Here is a 19790-nt window from a genome sequence, read left to right on the forward strand (position 1 = left end):
TCCCATATGACCCATATGACTTCTGGGCTTTTACCCAAAGGATCACAAACAAGGCCATACTAAAGCTATGTTTATCACAGCATTATTTACCACAGCTAAGATATGGAATCAACCCAGATGCCCCTCATTAGAAGAGTAGATCAAAAAGATATTATACATATATACAATGGATTTCTGTGCTTCCATCAGGAAGAACATTACTGTCCCTTTTGTTAGGAAATGGAAAGGCTTGGGAAAGATCATATTAAGTGAAGTTGCCCAGTCCTAAAGACATTTAGGATTCATGGTTTCCCTTCTTTGCAATAATTAGTATCCATATAGGATAATCTTATCAGATGAGCTGAAAAGCTCAAACACCATGTACAAATGACCATATAAGTTGATGCCAAGTGAAAGGAACCCCAAGATATGGATACAAGAGGTCTGTCTTGATTGTTACTGTTTTAAAAGTACTATGTGATTTTATTACTTGTTGTTATTGTTGTTGTTTCTTTGTATGTTCTTTCCCCTATGGCATATCCCCTGTTGCGACTGCACACCTTAACAATAAAATAAGAATTTTAAAAAGACACAGTGACTGAAATAAGGAGTATCTGTAACTCATGAGTGTCAGCACTTTGTCTTCGTGGTTGTGGCTAAGAGTTTCTACAGTTTTATGCCTCATAACACTTTGTAAAAATGTTTTTAATACTCACTTACTAGGTGATGTCTCTGATGGATCTGAAAACCAGATTCCTGGAGCAGGTACCCTCTTGCCTGTAGATGAGTGTGGTGGCCAAGATCGACTCGCTAAACAAAACCCAGGGAAAAGGAAGAGAGATGATTCCCAGCAACAGCAAATGGGTGAGGGAAGGGTAGTTTTTACTCCACACATTGGTGAGGTTTTAGAAGAAATTGATGGGCCACAAGTGGCTTTTGTTTTTGAAAATAGAGTTTCTAGAATTCAGGGAGAGTCATGAGACATTTTCCTTGGAAAAATCTGATTGTGGTTCAGAATGAAGGAAAGGAATCAAAAGTGTAAGCTGATTTTAGTGGAGATGAAACAAAATTCCTAAACCCCCTTATGTGTCTGGTCATTTGTTTTTGGGGTCCTGTGAGTTTCAACTCACAGGATTTTTCTTGTTTGTTTGTTTTATTCTAGGTCATCAACCACTGAGCTAAGGTACATAGCTAGGGTGCTAGCTCTCCTTTCTTTTCCCCCTTGCATTTTTTTCTCATTTAGGTCTAGCACTAAATAAAGTGAGCCAGCACATCCCTTACAGCTCTCACATGGGTATAATTGGACATAACAGTCTTAGGAACTTCTCTGCCCTGTCTGGATTAGACCCTCAATCCTCAGATCCTCAGTCTCATGAGTAGCTGGGATTACTAGCATGAGCCACATGCACACAAATTTCACTCATTATTGTCAAGATAACCCAGCCTGGGCAGGAAAATACATGAGACCATTATCTCCAATAGACAATGAACCAAATTGTCAAGTGAAGCTGTGTTTCATGTGTAGGAGTGTAGGATGAGATTTTCTCATTCTCAGACTTTTGTTTTCTCATAAAGTGATGTGTAAAGTACCAAAAGGTACTTAGGTATAAATTCTGTGAATGCGAGACAGCTGTTTAACAAGGGATATTGAGTCATCACCTTTTAGCAAGAACTCTCCCCACAGTTGTGTAGGGTGCAGAAAATGTTTTAGCCCCTATCAGAATCCCCATGAGAATCCACTGGCAGGGTTGTCAGTGATGTGGGGGGTGGGGAGTAGGGAGATGCGATGGAGGGAGCTCTATTAACACTTGTCCTGGGAATATGGGTCTGCTGACTCTTCTAACTTGAAAACACCTCCAAAGTCTAAGCCCGGCAAAGAGATGCCATTTAAGGGTGACATTTATCTTGTGACTTCCCCAGATACCAGAGAAGCAAGGCAACATGGCTTTATCAACCCAGGAAGCAAAAGACACCAGTGTTGGTATTGTGACCACAGGAGCTCAAGCTCAGGTGATTTGAAGAGACATATAATTTCAGTTCACACCAAGGAGTATCCTCATAAGTGTGACATGTGTGGTAAAGGTTTTCACAGGCCTTCCGAACTCAAGAAACATGCCGCTGTCCACATGGATGAAAAAATGCATCAGTGTAGACATTGTGACTTCAAGATTTCAGATCCATTTCTGCTAAGTAGCCACATTCTGTCAGTTCATGCCAAGGATCCTCCCTTTAGATGTAAGAGGTGCCGAAAGGGATTTCAACAACAGGATGAGCTTGAAAAGCACATGAACACACACAGTGGTCGGAAAGTGTTTCAGTGTGAGCACTGTGAGTACAGCACCACAGATGCCTCAGGCTTTAAACGGCATGTTATCTCCATTCATACAAAAGACTACCCTCACCGCTGTGAGTACTGCAAGAAAGGATTTCGAAGACCCTCTGAAAAGAACCAGCACATACGGCGACACCATACAGATGAGAGCTTGTCCTCACAGTGTGTCCACGGATCTTTATAAACGTGTGCTGTGAAGCAAGAGACTTTCTTAAAGGCAGTCATCCTTGGTCATAGGCAGCTGTTGATGTACAAATACAGCTGAGTTCTCTGTAGGCTTTATTCAATAGAGCATTCCGGATCTTACTCCCTTTCTTTAACAGATGAGCAAAAAGAAAAAAGATGAAAAAGCATCAACCAATAGTTGCTTTGTAGTAAAGTAGCCAATCCTTCTCTGTACTGAAGTTTTAGTCTTTGAAGCTTTAGTGCATGCTTACTTACCTAACTTTCCTCATCTCAACAAGATGAGTCACTCTAAAAAGTAATCAACCAGGTTGGGGCAGACATTTTCACATTCCTTGGAGGTGAGACGATTTTGGTGATATAAATAGTGTCAAGTCTTAATTGAACTTTACAAGGAATCATTTCCTGGTCTTAGTTTCCTCAGCCTTTTGGACGCTAGGGATGCTGAATACACATTGACCGTATTTGCCCCAAGTTTTCATTTTGTCCAGTGGGAAAAGAATGCTACTACTGAGAGTAAGATTTCCTTTGTACTCCTCTCTATTTTTCAGCAGAGCAACATTTCCAAGTAATTTTGCTTATTGTTCTATGTGTTCAGATTGTGTTTTACAAATGAGACCTCATGTAGTCGGGCTTTATAAGACTCTTAGAAGTGAATGGTACCTGATGACACTTTTTGGCCACTAAGCTGTTTTTCTTGGGCATTCTTCAAATCTTATGTCTGGGGTGAAAACTATTCGACAATATAGAGCTTGAATGTCTAGAAATGTGTGCGATCTTCCTGTAAACTTGATATACAAAGAGTAGAGTTCAGTTGGAGAAAAGAGGTAAAATGAATGAACTGTGTAGAAAGTTTTCCGTAACAACTTGTATTCATGCCTTAAATTGTTCTGGGAAACTAACTCATACGTGGTCCTTCAGTTTTGCGAAGCTGGTAAAAATTCTTCCCATTTTGCAATGAAAGGACCATGAGGAGGAATTACAACTCCATTTAATAAATGAATGAGAAGTAATTCCTAGAGTTGGCATATTAAGCTTTCTTTTTGTTTATTAGAAAACAATGCTTGAAGAGTTCAAATGTTGGCTGGCTTTTATTAGAGCTTACGATAGAAGAAGTTGAGGGGCTCAGATTTGCCTTGAGCAAAAGAAGCTTAGAGGCAGCACCTAGGGCCTGAGTTTAGGCAGGCAGGCAGAGAGACAGACAGGCGATAAGCCCAACACACACACATCTTCACACACACACACATCACACACACACACACACACACACACACACACACACACACTCATACACACCCACAGAGTTCAGATGTGAAGTTTGGCTTTCAAATATCAGCCAGTCTTTCCGTTTTGTCTAAGAGTTCACTACATGTTAAGTCACTAACTTGACTATAAATGAAATATGAAATTAATTCACTTTGCTAGTCTTGAGGCATTAAGCTTTTTAGAAAAGAGGAAATTTTTTACATCTCCTAAAATATAAAGGGACACTGCCAAAAGGGGCATCTAATAGAATTGATTTTAAGAAACACATTCTGAAGGATCTTCTGGTTCATGATACTCCAATCTACATCAGCTAATAGGCTTTTATTTTCTAGTGTTACACACACACACACACACACACACACACACACACACACACAATTTCTTCACACTCATTTTCAAGGCTGACATCCCACCATAAATACAGATTGAGTTTTGAAGCCTCTTATACCTTCTTACTACCTCTACATATTCCCATGGTGTTTAGTCTGTTGGTAAAAATTTTTGTATGTGTAACGGTATTTCAAAGTCTTCTTTGAATTTCATTTTTAATAAAAATATTCAAATGAAAATTTAACATAAGATATTTAAAAAGTACAAAAACATTAATTTGGTGACATTTGTTAAATCAACAGAAAGATAAGAGAACACTTTACATACTTCATGTTTCTCAGCCTCCCTGGAGTCAGTTGTGTTGATTTTAACTTGTGGCATTGCAGAGTGAAAGGCCAGAAAATTTTGGACAAAAAAAATCACCTCAAACTCAAGCAGAAAAGGTCAGATAAGGTGATGTTAGGGAAATGAACACTAAGATATGTATTCAAATGCTTTTTTTCCTTTCATGCGGAACACATTTATAAGATTATTTCTTTGTTGCTTTGTATGCCCCTCCCCAACAGTATAACCCTGCTTTCACTGTATTTGATGTTGGTATATTTTGTGGAGGGGAAGGGGAAAAACAGATTGTTTAAATAGGGATACAGGTGGACCCGTTGCAACAATGAGATGTACAAGTCGTTATGTCCAAAACCAATTGGTGAGTGGAGGAGGGTGAGGGGGCAAAACCAACTGGTGAGTGGAGGAGGGTGAGCAGGTGGAGAGGAATGCATGTGGGGGCAGGGGGAGGATATGAAGGGACAGGAAGGGGAAACAAAGGAGGAGGCTACAATGCTTGATAAGAAATGTACTCATTATCTTGCCCATGTAATTGTAACACCTCTGTACACTATATACTCAATTTTAAAAAAATCACCTCAAAGAAAAATGAAATTGTTCTAGATTAGTAAACTGTTCGGATTATAGTCTGGTTTTTGTTTTATATTCAGTTGGCTAAGTTAAAGAAGTTGTTTCTGCTAAAATTTTCCAAGAGTAGAAGATCTTAGCATGGCTAGTTATGATTTCACTGAAATTCACTTTTGGATATTTTATGTCCTTTTGCACTTGTTGTGAAAAATATCAGTTATTTAAGAAATGCTAGTGTATGCATTGTTGGAAATGTGTGTTTGAGATGCAAAGATTAGAAAGGAGAATATTTTTGTTTTATAAAAGTTTAGTATGATTCTCAGGGTCTTGGGCTTCATAGGTGATGATCCACCAATTTTGAGCCACACAGAGCCCTGTTTAGCTTCCATTGTGTTTGAGAGAGTATCTCAAATTGATGGTAGACAACACTGTTATTCTCATGCTATAAAGAGCTAAATACAAAGCCCGGTGACTTTTTAAGTACTTAATCAGTTGAGGTTTATCTTGTTCATGTTCATTACATTGTTTCTTTTATATATATATATTTTTTTTTTGAGGGGGGGTCCCGGTTGTGGAGCCTGAATTCTGGGCCTGGGCGCTGTACCTCAGCTTTGCAGGTCAAGCCTAGTGCACTACCACTTGAGCCACAGCGCCACTTCCTGCTTATTTCTTTTTGCTTATGTGGTGCTGAGGGATCGAATACAGGGCTTCATGCATGCAAAGCAAGCACTCTACCACTGAGCCACCTTCCCAGAGCTGTCTTTTATATTTTAACTTGGCATATTTTATATGAATGTTGATCTTAGTAAGCCAAACCCCTAGAGTGTTTCTTTAGGAGCTGGCATCCTACTATTAATGAGGAATAATAGTTGATCACTGTTCCATTACATGAAAAGTAAAATCTTTTTTTTAATTTTTTTGGGGGGTTCCAGCGTGGGGCCAGAACTCTGGGCCTGGGCGCTGTCCCTCAGCTCATCAGCTCAAGGCTAGCACTCTACCACTTGAGCCGCAGTACCACTTCCGGCTTTTTTCTTTTTGCTTATGTGGTGCTGAGGAATCGAACCCAGGGCCTCAGCCACGCAAGGCAAGCGTTCTACCACTGAGAAACCTTCCTAGCCCAAAAAGAGACAATTCACTTTGGCTCATGGTGTCCAAGGTTTCTGTCCACTGCCACCTGGCTGCCTTATTTGTGATCTAGGTTAAGAAGAACATGGTGGAAAATTGGGTATCTCAGGTGATGAGGTGAGGCCACCTGCTCACCTCATTTCAGTTCTAAATGGAGAGACACAGAAGAGAATGGAGATAGAGGCCTTTAAGAAGTCTACCTTTGCTGGGTACCAGTGGCTGAGGCCTGTAATCCTAGTGACCCAGGAGGTTTAGATCCAGAGTTCTGTGTACAAGTACAGCCCAGGAAGAAGAGACTGTGAGACTCTTAGCTCCAGTTACCCAGAAAAATTGGGAAGCAGTGCTGTGAATAAAGTAGCTTCGTGCACCAAAATTCAGGGACACCACCGGCCATGAGGTCAACTACCAGATGTAGTGGGAAAAAATGATAAACCAGAATCTTTTCACAGAAATACCATAGTTACTTACCAGTGAATTAATCCATTCATGAAGATATCCATTATGATTCAACCAATCATCACTCAGTGTTTTGCTCTACTACAGAGGCCAGGCTTTCAAGAGAAGAACTTTAGGGATGCTTGGCACTGAGACCAATTCATTTTGTGTTCTTTTAATCTTTGCCTGGCTGTGATACTCTTATACTGTTAGCATTAACAGTAAGTACACCAAAACATGGTTTCCTAACCAATTTGAGGTAGCATGCTCAGCCAAGATTAGCAAATACATACTGTTTCCATAAAGCAAGGCAAACAGTAACAGTAACCTCTCCTGCCACGAAGGTACATGTTATCTTTAATTTAAATGATAATAGGAAATTAGATTTAATGAAAGGCAGTGTGCCTTTTGAAGGTACTAGCTAGAGTATGGCCCACCTTGTACAGATGGGGAGGACAATTGACTCTGACTCCCAGTTGCACAGGATCCAGGCAGTGATTGCTTAGCAGGGCAAGTTTTAGGCTGGGTGGTGTGTGTAGGGTGCGTCTTGGTTGAGTAGTCCAGAGAGCAGCCACCAGGAGCAGGATCTTTCCCTAATTCCAAACAGCCTTATCAGGATTCTCCTATTGAAAGCCTGAAAGGCCAAGCTCACTTGATCTTGTGGGGTTCGAGGGCCATGGTTGGTCCTTATTGCATAGAGTAAGTTTTAAAACAATGTTGCTTTCCTTTGACTCTGGGTCCAGCTAAGTATAGTGCTGAAGCACCATCTTGAGGCGATTGAGAAATTCAACTGGATAGTCAGTGGGTCTCTGAAATCTTTGGGCTCCCTGGTGACTTGTCAGGGATGGGCTGCTAACCATGTGCCAGGAGGATAGGGAAAGCTGGACAGGATGGGCAGAGGGAAGAACAAGCATGGAGAGCAAGGAAAGCCTAAACTTGTATAGAACTACTAGCCAATTACCACTGTTGTAGCAATAATTGTCCAACTCTCCGAGAATATTTTAACCACAAGTCTGGTTTAGGGGCCATTAAGCCTGATTATGTGGTCTGTATACTGGCTAAGCCCTATTTCAATAAAACATAAGGTGTTATGTCTTTATAGACTCCTTGAGTGAAAGGACATCCAGAGAGCCGAGGAGACACCCTAAAGGAGTGTCTTAGGTGGGAAGAGACTGGTATCTCCCATTGGAGTATGGTGAGTGAAAAGAGACTGGAGTGGATGGCTGTATTTGTACACTGTGCACCCAGAGATTCTCTTATACTGAGTGTCACATTGTCCCAAACGGGAAGGACCGGCCAAGGAGGCGTAAGGATGTTTCTGGTGTGATGCCACATCAAGAGAGAAACAGAGAGAGTCAGAGGGCCCACAGGTAGTTATCACCACAAAAAGGGGTAGGGAGAGAGTGGTCTGGTATGGATGTAGGGCCAGCAATGACAAAGCCGAAAAATCCAGCATGAAGCTCCTCCAGCATTTAGGGCCCATGGAGGGGTGGTCAGAATGCAGGTTCACCCTCAGAAAGAGAAGAGAAGGGAAGGCGGTGGCTCCGGACTCTATTAGTGGGCATGATTGAACATCTTTAACTGGTGTGAAAGAATTTGGACTTGAGTAAAGTAGAGGACAACATTATGGATTGAATTACATGTCCTAGTAAACTAGGGAGACCAGAGCTCTTCAGCACCTACATAAGTGATAGGATAGTCACAGCAATCATTCCATAAAATCCACAAAAAGTACTAAGCATAGGACCTAGGCTTATATAACTAATTGCTATATTTGGTGTTTTGACTCAGAAACACACAGAAGGAAGAGCTTGTGAAGAGGTAACAGTGAGAATGCTGCTTTTTCTCTAGGAGGAAATCAAGCATTTTAAAAATTCTGAGACTTGGGCTTGGAAGTTGGCTCAGTGGTAGAGCGCTTCCCTTGCATGCCTGAGGCCCTGTGTTCGATTCCTCAGCACCACATAAGCAAAAAGGAAAAAGTCGGAAATGGCGCTGTGACTCAAGTGGTAGAGCGCTAGCCTTCAGCTGAAGAGCTGAGGGACAGCACCCAGGCCCAGAGTTCAGGCCCCACGACCGGACCCAGAAAAAAAAAATTCTGAGACTTAAAAAGTGTGAGAGAACAAGTTTGTGTTATTTGAGCCACCAGTGGGAGCATATCATGGCAACCTTTCTATATTAATGCACTTAATTCAGTAAACCTTCAACAACAACCTTTGCACTGGATGTTACATGTTTATAGACTTCCAAATAAAAAAAGAAAGGAGTTATTGTTATATTGAAATGTCTCAGCCTCCTCAAATCTATTCTCTATTTTATGTACAAGCGAGTAGTGTGATGTAAAATGCAAAGCCATTGGATTTTGTTGTTGTTGTTTTGCTTTGCTATGCTTTGCTTTTTACCTCATTTTCTTTGGGAAAAACAATGTCACCAACTTTGCTCTGTGGAAGTGTATTTACCAATATAATGAATGAAGGCTTGCGTTCAATTTCTAGAAATAAGCACATGAATAAATCCATGTGTCTCTCTACTTCCCATGCTATCTTTGTTGTCTTTAAGCCCAATCAAATGTGCTTAAGTTTGATATGGGATAGGTTTGTGACCATGAGCAGTTCTGCGCAACAGATGAATTCTCTGGTGTAGCCAGCTGCCTGATCCTCAGGAGAGGACAATCGGTTGAGATCTCTGAGAAGCTGGAGGATCAAGTTCAAAACCAGCCTGGAGGGAAAAGTCGGTTACAGCCCTTTTCCAAAATTACCAACACAAAGCCCGTCAGAAGGCCTGTCTCATGTCCTAGAGAGCCAGGCATGCAAGCAAGCACACAGGCAGAGGAAGCTCAAGGCCCAGGGGTCCTACCCATGTACCTATTACAGTTAAATAAACAAACAAACAAATCAAATCAAAACCAAAATCCTTGCCTCCTTCACAGCTACCTGTTGTGTATTCACAGCCTGTTCTTCTGGAATGTTCTTGTCTCCACCAATAGATAGCCTTTCCTTGGTGCTTATTTGTAAAAGTACAATGGAAACCCTGTAGAATCTTTTTTCACTTGTCTATTGTGGATTTTGTGGGTTTGTCTGTTTGTTTGAAGCTGTTGTTGCTGTTGTTGTTGTTGTTGTTGTCCCTGATAGCAGAGGTTGCTGCTGATTGCTTTGTGATGATCAGAGTATCTCAGAATTGTTTGCCTAGGCTATTTCTGAAGCCTAATTCTCAGACATCAGCCTCTGAATAGTTGGGCTACTAGGCATTTTGCTGCTGTTGTAAGCTGTACTGGTGGTTGAACTCAGGGTCTTGGGCAGTCACCCTACTGCTTATGCTACACTTCCCACCCCCCATCAAATTCTTTGTAGGAAGTGTTTCAAAGGGAGTTACTCAGCAGGTACGTGGTAACCTCTGTTTCTGAATATTTGTCATAAGGCAGTGAACAACAAAAACACAATATAGAATGTAGTGGGCCCTTCAAATAAGATCTTGAAAATACCCCATAACATGCATAATGACCGTTTCTGGTAAGTTCATAGATTTAATCAAGGGCCTACTAGATTATTTCCGCATTATTATTTGTGTTTTCCTATCACATCAACTTCTCATCTTCAGTATCTTTATTTTTTTTCTCTCTCACAGGACTGTTGTTTTAGGTTAATGTACAGTGAGATTGCCAAGTAGCTATTTGTTAGTGCCATGAAAGAGTGGAGCTGAGCCAGTTGCAAGTGCCACGTGAGGCCTATGGTCCTAGCTACTCAGAAAGCTAAGATATGAGGATTGAAGTTTAATGCCAGATGGAGCAGGAAGGGCTGTGAGACTCTTATCTTCAATTCAACACCAGAAGACACGGAGTGGAGTGTGTCTCCAGTGGCAGAGTGCCTAGCCTTGATCAGAACACCCAAGTTCTGAGTTCAATCATCCCCCACCCCCAAATGCACACACATGCACACCCAGTAGCATAGAGATTCTAACCACTTTCAACAAGGAAGCAAAACAATTTACCAGTAGTTAAGTTTACTCCTGTAGTCAACTACAGAATAACGTCTTGGACCTTTTTTTTAAAAAAAAAAAAAAAAAAGTTATTTATTGAGTGTGTTTGGAGGAGATATAGCCGTTTCTATTTCACTGAAGAGTTTGAAGAGATTAGGAAAGAGTTCTCCTTGGAAGGTCTTATAGAATCAGGCTGTGAATCCATTTGGTCCCAAGCTTTTCTTGGATGGGTGGTCCTTTACTGCCATTTCAATTTCATTACTCGTTACTGATCTAAAGTAAAGTTAAATCTTCCCTTTGGGGGCCAGTTGGGGCTATCAATGTTCTCTAGGAGTGCCACCATACTCCTAGATTCTCAAATTTATTGGCGTAAAGATTTGTGAAGTATAATACTTGGAATCTTGCATATTTCTGTTGGGATGTGTCCCACTTTCATCTCTAAATTTTTTTATTTGGGTGTGCTTCCTTGACAGGGTGTCCATTTTGTTATTTCTTCAGAGAGCCAGCATTTTGTTTTGTTGATTATATGATCTTTTATGCTCTAATTAGCTATTTCTGATTTGATTTGTAGTATTTGTTTCCATCTATTGATAGGCGATTTGGCTTATTCCTGTTTTCCCAGGAGATTGAGCTGCATCACTAAAATGCTGACTTGAATTTTCGCCAACTTCTTGATGTAAGTCAGCACTCAGAGCTCTACATTTTCCTCTGAGTACTGCCTTTGTTGTGCCCCAGACAAGCTGGTATTGTGTGTTAAGTCATATTATTTTCCATACAAGTTTGAATATTCCAACTAATCTCCTTGATAACACATTGAGCAAGCTTCAGAGTGGTGGATAAAGAATCGAGAGCTATGTACAGATGACCATATAGAATAATATTCTATGACAGGTACTTCAAGAAAGGGAAACAAGACATTGTTGCTGTTTCAGTTTCATTTTCTTTTGGTCTGGCTTGTTGGATTATTTGTATTTGGGAGGGTAAGAAAGGGCACTTCAAAGGTGGAACAAGGATGAACATATGCAATAGTGATACTCACTAGGCCCTTTGTGGAAATGGACTGTGTATCTTGTGGGTGGGAACAGGAGGGGAAGATGGAAAGGGAGACAGTGAATGGGTGATGACATCTTTCAAAAAGAATTGTTCTCATTACTCATTACCTGATTCATGCAACTGTAAACCTTCTGTGTTTAAACTTTGCCGTGACAATTCCCAAAAGTGTTACTTGTTCATATGATAAAGGAGATGTACACAGTGGTTACAGTTACACAGTACACATAACCAGTATATATATCTTTGAACAGTGTCACCTCATCCCCACTCTGCTTTCTTGGACTTTTAATAAAGGATTTCTTAACATACTATTAGCCATAGAATTTCTTCTGTTAATTTTTTTGTTTTTACTGTGAAAATACCGTCTAGAGGGTTATAATTACATGAGCAAGTCCTGGAGTACATTTCGTATCAAATATTGTTGTTTCTTCCTTTGTTTCCCCTTACCATCCCTTCTCATCTCACTCCCCTTCCCCCCTTTTTTTTTAACATCCTGTTCTTTTTATTGTAAGTTGCTTTTTCCACATTACCTTTTTTGGGCTGTCCTCTGTTTTGAACTTGGCTTAGGTCTCGTTGGCTAGGCAAGCAGTGTTTTGCATCACACACCAAATCCCTATGCACCCATGCCCGCTTCTCTTTTTTTCAGTATGCTTAGTTTTAGACAATGTTTGATGTGTTGTTCTGTGTGTGGCCATCTGTTTGTGTGTGCTGCACCAGGTCTGGGGTTTCAACTTGCAGCCAAAGCTCATGGCTTTTTGTCCCTTGAGCCACATCTCTACTATTACTTTTGAGTTCTTTGCTGGGAAAATAATGAGAAGAGTCTCTTGGATTGCTGGCTTCAAACATTGGCCTGTTTGAGTCCCTAGGCCTGTAGGGTTTAGCCATAGACACCGGGATAGGGTCTGCATGTTCTTTTTCTTTATTATAGTCCTGTCTCTAACTGCCCTTTCCCTGCTTGTGTCCTCTGGAGACTCAAGGGTTACAGACATGCACCACTTGCACAGCTTGTTTAGATGAGGCCCCAACATTTTGTATGCCTACGGAAACTGAAATACTCTAGTTTTCCTTACCTGAGCAGCTATGAGTTAGTTACAGGCACACGTCACCCAGTTCAGCGTGAATGTATTTTCCATGGGTGTATGAAAAGTAGTTACTACAGATTGTCTAAAATGTGTACATATTAAGAGGGTACCAAGTGATATTTTGTGCAATGTGTAAATCCGGGTAACATCCTTTCATTAAAGCTGAATTTACCAATGGAAAGTAATATCCATGAACATTTAGAAAGTGGTTTTATGAATTTGATTTTGTCATGTTTTGTTTTTGCTTTTGCTTTTGCACCCTGAATTGTTGTTGAACTTTTGTTTGTGGGTGTTTTGTTTGTTTGTTTGATAGAGTGACTTGTGCCAGTCCTGGGGCTTGCCCTCAAGCCCTCAGGGCTCTCATTTGGCTTCTCCAGGTGGCCCTTTCACTCCTGCTCACAACTAGGGCCTTACTGTCCCTGCAAAGCCTGCACAACCAAGTTGCTCTTGGAATATCTACCGAAACAAAACAAGGAATCTACCATTACTTGCCTTGTCTCCGATTTTCCTTTTCTGTTTTCTTTGAGCAGTGTTCTCTCACTCAATTACTGGTGCTGCCTCCCAACTCACTTTCTCCCCTCACCTGCCCGGTTCCTGGAATCATGGAAGTGTGCTACCTTGCCAGGCTTGCTCTTTGGTTTATAGTGAAGCATTAAACGGGTTAGGGGGGAAGCATTTCAGTACTACGTACATATACAATGTATACCTCCACAATATAGCAGCCAAGGTGGAGTATGTCTTTAATACAGGTAAAGGATTTGTAGTTTTTACTTGGAAAAGGGTGCTAATCTCCCATGAAGGATACTGGTTAGGTGATATGCTAGTGAGGTCTTAGTATGAACACAAACGTATTATCAGTTCACATTAAAAACAAAACAAAAGCAAAGATCAGAACAGAACAACAAAATACCAACTTCACTCAGTTGTCACAAAACACTGAAGCTTTGAAAGGTAAGTAACCATGTAGAACATTTCCGATGACTTCTGCAAAGCTTCGGGTTTCGTCTGTAAGATGTTTTACTCTCTTAAGTGGTGTTTACGTTTTGTTGGTTCTTTTTTTCCTTTTTTCCTTTTTTTTCTTTTGTGGGTCCTGGGGCTTGAACTCTGGGCCTGGACACTGTCCCTCAGCTCGTCACCTCATGGCTAGTACTCTACCACAAGGCCAATTCCGGTATTTTGCGAGGTTTATTGAAGATAGGAGTCTCTCCAACTTTTCTGCCTGGGTTGGATTTGAACCTCTATCCTCAGATCTCAGCCTCCTCAGTAGCTTGGATGACAAGCATGGGCCTCCTCTGTGTTGGTTGGTTTTTGTACTTAGAAGAGAGTACAAGCGATACACTAGTAAAGTATGATAGAAAATTTAAAAAGCAAAACTAAACATGGGCCATTTAAAGATTTTCATATCTACTTACTGGGTGTTTTCCTTCAGGTACCTTTTGTCTCCACATGTGTGCCAGCAGTGGGGCCTAAACTTCGGGTGACAGCTGTGCCTGGTCTCTTGCTGATGGTCTAGCTCTGCCACAGGAGTCACACCTCCAGATCTCCATTTCAAAGGGCAAGAGAACTCCCTCCTTCTGCGTGTATTTCTGTCTGTCTGCCTGCCTGCCTGTCTGTCTGTCTGTGTGTCTCTTTCTCTCTCACTCTCTCTATCCAATTTTAAGGGTATAATGGCCTGTGAGCCCATCTCTGAGAAGACCCAGAGCGGAAAGATGGAAGATCCTAAGTTTGGTGTAGCTAAAGCTTCCTAGGCAGATCATGTGTTGAAACGAATGAAGCAGTAAATGAGTAAGTGCATTATAGCAAATAACTAAATACATCAATGAACAGAATGTAATGCAAACCAGAACTACAGGATTTGGGAACCGGTCGATCCTGTGGAATCAAGCGTAGCTATGACTATGGTTTGTAATCAGCCAGGATTCATATCCCATGATGCTGACCGAGATTCACATGCAATTCTGTTCCTTTTCGAGTATTGACGAATATGGAAAATGTGCAGATGCCATCGTTAGAATGCTCTGTCTTTCCGCATTTCAAGTCAGAATCTCAGACTGCCGACTGCCTTAATAAGGTTGTGAGCAAACGGTTTAGTGTTGCACTGGGACCTCCTCTCCGGCTTCCTTTTCGTTTTCAAAGGTTTCGTTGAGGTGGTCTGCAGGCCTGCCAGCTAGGACTGGAGGTGAAGATTAGGTCAGGCCATGGCCTGGACTGCTAACTTCTCCAAGGGGGCTTGCTTGAAGGAGGGCCTTGCTGCAGCTTTGGGGCAGGGCAGGCGTCTGGGCGCAGGTCAGTGGTGGTTGTGGAGGCAAAGAGAACCTTGTGACCCGCCCCTAGGAGAGCCCGCTGCACGTGACCAGCGGGTCCCCTGTTGTCAATCACCAAGAGGTCCACCAAGAGGTCCTCCAGGAGCCGGCAGGAGGCGCCTATGTGCTCTTCCGCCTGTTCCCGGGTGTGTCTGTCTGGCGATGACGTAAGTAAGTGACGTACTTGCTAACGGTTGTCCTGTGCTGGGGAGCTCGGACCCCTTCGCTCCTCCCCTGCCCCACCAGCCGCAGCCTGGCTCAGCGCCACCTGGGCAAGGTCTTCCCGTGTTATCCGCGCCATCTCTGACCCTTGCTCAGACGGTGTAGTCCGGTGAGTCCGGGACGCCTCTGTGTCCTTGGGCCCTAGTGTCAGTGCGGTGGTCTGGGCGGCGCCCCCCATGGTCCCTCTCCTGCGTCGGGCTGGGCGACGCTGCTCCAGAAGCTCAGTAGTCCCTGAAGACGCAGCTTGCGATCCGAGCAGGCCGGGGAAGGCCACAGTAGGCCGCAGTGGGAGTCGGCTCAGGGAGTGGTGGCCATGGCGCGCTCTTGGGAGGAAGCGGGTGGAGGTGGTGGCTGGGTGGCCCAGCGGTGCGAGGCAGCCGAAGCGGCCCCAGTGGACCGACAAGTGATCCAAAGTGGGGGCGAAAGGAGAAGGGCAAAGGGCAAAGGTCCAGGCCTGAGACGAAGGCCGCAGCCGCGCCGCACACATTTTTCACTGTGTAAATATCGGCAGTGCTGGACTAACTCCCTGTGGGGGAAAAGATGCTCGAGTGTCTGTAAGCCTACCTTCTCCAGGAAACGACCAGGGATTGCAGGAGAGGGGGAGCACCATTCTGAAGGCGGCCTCTGGAGAGAAAGATTTCTCTCTGGTGGGTGAGGAGGATGTACAGCAAGAGAGTGGGAGGCCGCACGCGCTGTGAGCCGGCCCTGCCCTCTCTGCCTTTGTGCGCCTTCTCTGCTGGGCTGTCTTCCTCTCTTGCTTCTGTAACCTCTGCACTTCATCTTCACTGCCTGGTGCTGCCTGGTGCTGCCTGGTGCGGCCTGGTGTTTCCTGGCACTTTCTCACATGGTGTTTGTCCTGGGCTGCTGCAGTGAGACCCCAGGAAATTCAATTTTTGCTCGAGTACCTCATATGAGCCCTTAGGTTGAGGCGGTGCCGATTTCAGCCAGTATTGCCCCCACTGTCTGAAAATGCAAACTCAAATTTGGTGGGAAAATACTGCTTCCTAGTGTGTCCAGTGGAAGACAAGAGTAAATTAGGACAGTGAGAAGGTCTGGAGGTTATATTGTCATGTATCGGGAGAAAGTTTTCCACTCTTTGAATGAATGATGATTCATCTTTTTGTTTCCGTTTTATTTTTCCCTGTTGTTTTCCTGTCCCTTTTTCCTTTCAATATTCTTGGCATGACAGTGGGTTTGGAAGTAGGCTGCAGGGTTTTCCTCTGAAGAAATGCTAAGTGTTATTAGTACATATTTGAGACCTTACATACTTATGGTGGTGTTTCTCCTCTTGAGGGTGGGGTGGGGCTGTGGATAAAATAAAAACGTTCTTCTCTCAGAGGTCTTTGGTCTTTCTGGTTGCTGAGCAGCGAGAGAACCATAGTCGATGCACTGTGGAAGGTGTAAGGAGAGCTGACTAGGGTCTTTTGTGGGGCAGTATATGGCTCAGAAAATTGGCCGCTGGGGATCTTAGCTTACATGCACAGCATTATGAAAAAGTAGGTATTTTAATGCGTTGAGGTGTTCTTTGGTTTTTTTTCTTATAATGGTGTGTGGAACTGTTTCTGCCTCTTTGCTGCAAAAAAGAAAATGGAAAGTCTTACTCAGATCATCCAGATTTTTCCATTCTTGTAAGAAGTATGTAAATAAGTGCTAATCATATCTAATGGGAAATGGCTTAGAACATAATTTGGAAAGCAGAAACTGGCAGTTCCTTCAAATGAAAGTAAAAAATAATCTTCTAACGAAATCATATATTGCTAAGTGTGATTTATCCTGCCAGGGAAACCATGCCTGATGTATCAATTGTCATTATTTAAATACATAGAAACATGCGGTGCTAATACACTTCAAATGCCTGTTAAAGAAACATGGGAATTAATTTTTTTAGAGTTGTCAGATCACTGACAAAAAAAAGTCAGAAATAATTGAGCTGTTGAGCTCAGACTAACATATTGTGTAGATACTGGCAGGTCGTTGGGGTCCCATCTTGGCTGGAGGAGGGGCCAGGGAAGGGTCCGCCATCCTCTGGTCTTCACCCCCAACTTCCAGTGCTCATGGAGTTACACCTTGGCTTTTAGAGAGATGCTTTCCCAGGCGTGAGCATAGCAGTGCCACAAGTCCGTGTGGGTAGAGCCAGCTGTTCCTCAGCAGCTGCACTCAGGGGCTGTGGGCATGAGACAGGGGGCACCGTGGCCAGGACACCACTGCTGCTCAAATGAGTTGGACAATTTAATTACTGTTTATCAGTGGGACAGCCTGGCTCTGGGAGCTGAAATGGTGCTTGGATATCTTTTTAATTAGTAGATATGCCAAATAGCTATATGGTGTGAAAAAAATGATAATATGATAATACTCTTTGAGATTTTCCACTCAGAAAATAATGAGAATTTTTGACCATAGGAAGTTGTGAGGGTTCATGTGAACTCTTGCTCTGTCACATACAGCTAATGACGTGTGGCTTTCCTACTTCTTTTCTTTTAGTGTCTCAGGTTATAGAATCAGAGATACCATAGTCACAAATGACATTTTAGCTTGTAAAATTGTGTGATGATACCTTATCCGTTGGAAATACAGGAATAGAATCTGGCCCTGATTCACCAGACATGAATTTTGAGTAATTGCTCTCTTTAAGAGTTGGTGTTCTGATTGATGCCTCTGGTTGGTCCCTCCTGTCACTGCATCACTGGTGGCCACTTGTAGGTGGCTCACACATCTCATATTTCTGTACTCGCTGATATGTACCATTGATAAGTAGGAACTGGTATGGTATATCACAGCAAATGACAAATGGTGTCGACCTGTCTTTGTACCCCTTCCATGAGCTGTAGTTGTGAGTTGTGTGCTTTGTAGCCTGGTCCATTGGAAGCAGCAGACAATCGGATTCCAGGGGGCACTGCCGGTTGCCCAGTCACAGTGGGCATGTGGTGTGGAAGTTTTCTTGAGGGATTTTGTTTTGGTTCTCCTTTTCATTAAGACTGGAATCAAGCGTACCTGTAAACTTTTGGTAATTTAAGTTTCCTTTTGTGTCATTCAGTGTAAAACTGTCTCATTGGGAAAAAATGTAGGTTATGAAAAATAAAGATTTAGGCACTGTTCAAAAAAAAAAAAGAAAAAGTAGGATGATGATGTTTTGATCAAGAATTACTGAGAGACAAGATAGAGGCAGATGTAGGGAAAAGACATCCATGTGTAAGTTGAAAACTCGGAAAGTTGCCAATATTTACAGGATGGCTCCAGTCGAGACAATCTGAGATGCTTAGAGTAGAAAGTTCATGAGGGTGCAGTTGTGAGCAGCATTGCTGAGGTCTGTGTGACATTCGACTAGAAGCTCTTATTCACTGCAGAAGTTTCAAGGCTGAGAAATATACCAAGGGAGTCAATGTGGGCTGCCACTACTAACCGTTACCAAGAAATGGTGCCTCTTCTCTCATGGTAGGTTGCTCTTACTTTTCCTATTTGCTGAGTAGAGCAATGGGCTTAATAGCAAGGGTGTTATGGTGGCTGACTAGAGAGAAGATTTAGGATGTCTGCCCTGTCCTTAGGTTAATTATGAAGACACAGGTATTTACAGAGTAGCTCCTAAACTTGTGTAGCCTACACTGTCCTCACAAAAACCCTGCCTGGTGAAAGAACTTAACAAATGGCAATAACCCTTTCATTATTCTTCACTTATCGAAATCTTAAAGCACCTCCTGTGACTGTCCAGTTACTGGAGTTCCTGAACATGTAGAGCATGTGTTTCCAACAATCTTACGGTATAAAAGCCCAGTTTTCCACACCTTTTCTGGACTGCAGCTGATCACAGCAGCAATGCTTCAGCAGTTCTCCATGTTTACTACATCAGGAAGAGGTTTTGAAAGGAGTGAGTAAAAACAGAGAGGCAGCCATTTGTACAGACATTGTTGGCTACCTTGTGAAATAAAATGCTTAGGCCATTGTTTTTGTGGACTATAGAAGTAGCTGATTTGTATTGGGAGAGCTGAAGTCCTACAGAGAAGATAGAATTATATCCTGCACATTACATCGACATGAGGTGTTTCAGGATATCAGTTAGTTGTGCCCGATGAAGAGTAAATTAGCCTCAAGCATAAGAAAGTATCAGGTGTGAGATTATCTTTAGCAGGAAATCATGTGATGAGTTTATATGTGTGCATATTTATAGAGTACTTGTTTTAATTTTTTTTACTGTTTTTATTTTGTGTGTTTAGAGGGGTAGACGGTGATGAACCGGAAAACCAGAAGTATACATATTTTGGTAGTAGTCGCTTTTGGCCAAAGTATGTGTTATTTTATAATTTACACACAATTTATTTTTTTCATAATCTAATTATTTATTTAAAGCTATAAAAAGAGGCAGATGTTGATAAAATAATTAGGAAAGGATAATTAGAATGATTCACAAGATTTAACATAGGAGGATGGTACTTTACAAAACGCCATGAGGGGAATAAAAGTCAAACTCCAAGTAAAAATGCCACATTACAGAGTATTTTATAAAATACAAAGTCGAAGATATAAAAGGACTAATCGCGACTAAATATTAGTTTTAAATTTACAGTTCCTGGGCATGAGAGCCAGGAAACTATACATATCTCCGGA

General features: G+C 42.3%; 1 protein-coding gene across 1 annotated transcript in view; it reads left to right on the forward strand.

The window, feature by feature from the left end:
- LOC122115538 (zinc finger X-chromosomal protein-like) overlaps positions 1-19790 on the forward strand; it is an 88405-nt gene that overhangs the window by 14835 nt on the left and 53780 nt on the right. Inside the window, exons 5-6 of the mRNA XM_042689024.1 lie at positions 703-843; positions 1798-2316. Of these exons, the coding sequence (XP_042544958.1) occupies positions 703-843; positions 1798-2316 (660 nt within the window). The remainder of the gene's footprint in view (positions 1-702; positions 844-1797; positions 2317-19790) is intronic.

This window comes from Dipodomys spectabilis, unplaced genomic scaffold (assembly GCF_019054845.1).
Source record: "Dipodomys spectabilis isolate Male_0828 unplaced genomic scaffold, ASM1905484v1 ptg000120l, whole genome shotgun sequence".
Classification (NCBI taxonomy): Eukaryota; Metazoa; Chordata; class Mammalia; order Rodentia; family Heteromyidae; genus Dipodomys; species Dipodomys spectabilis.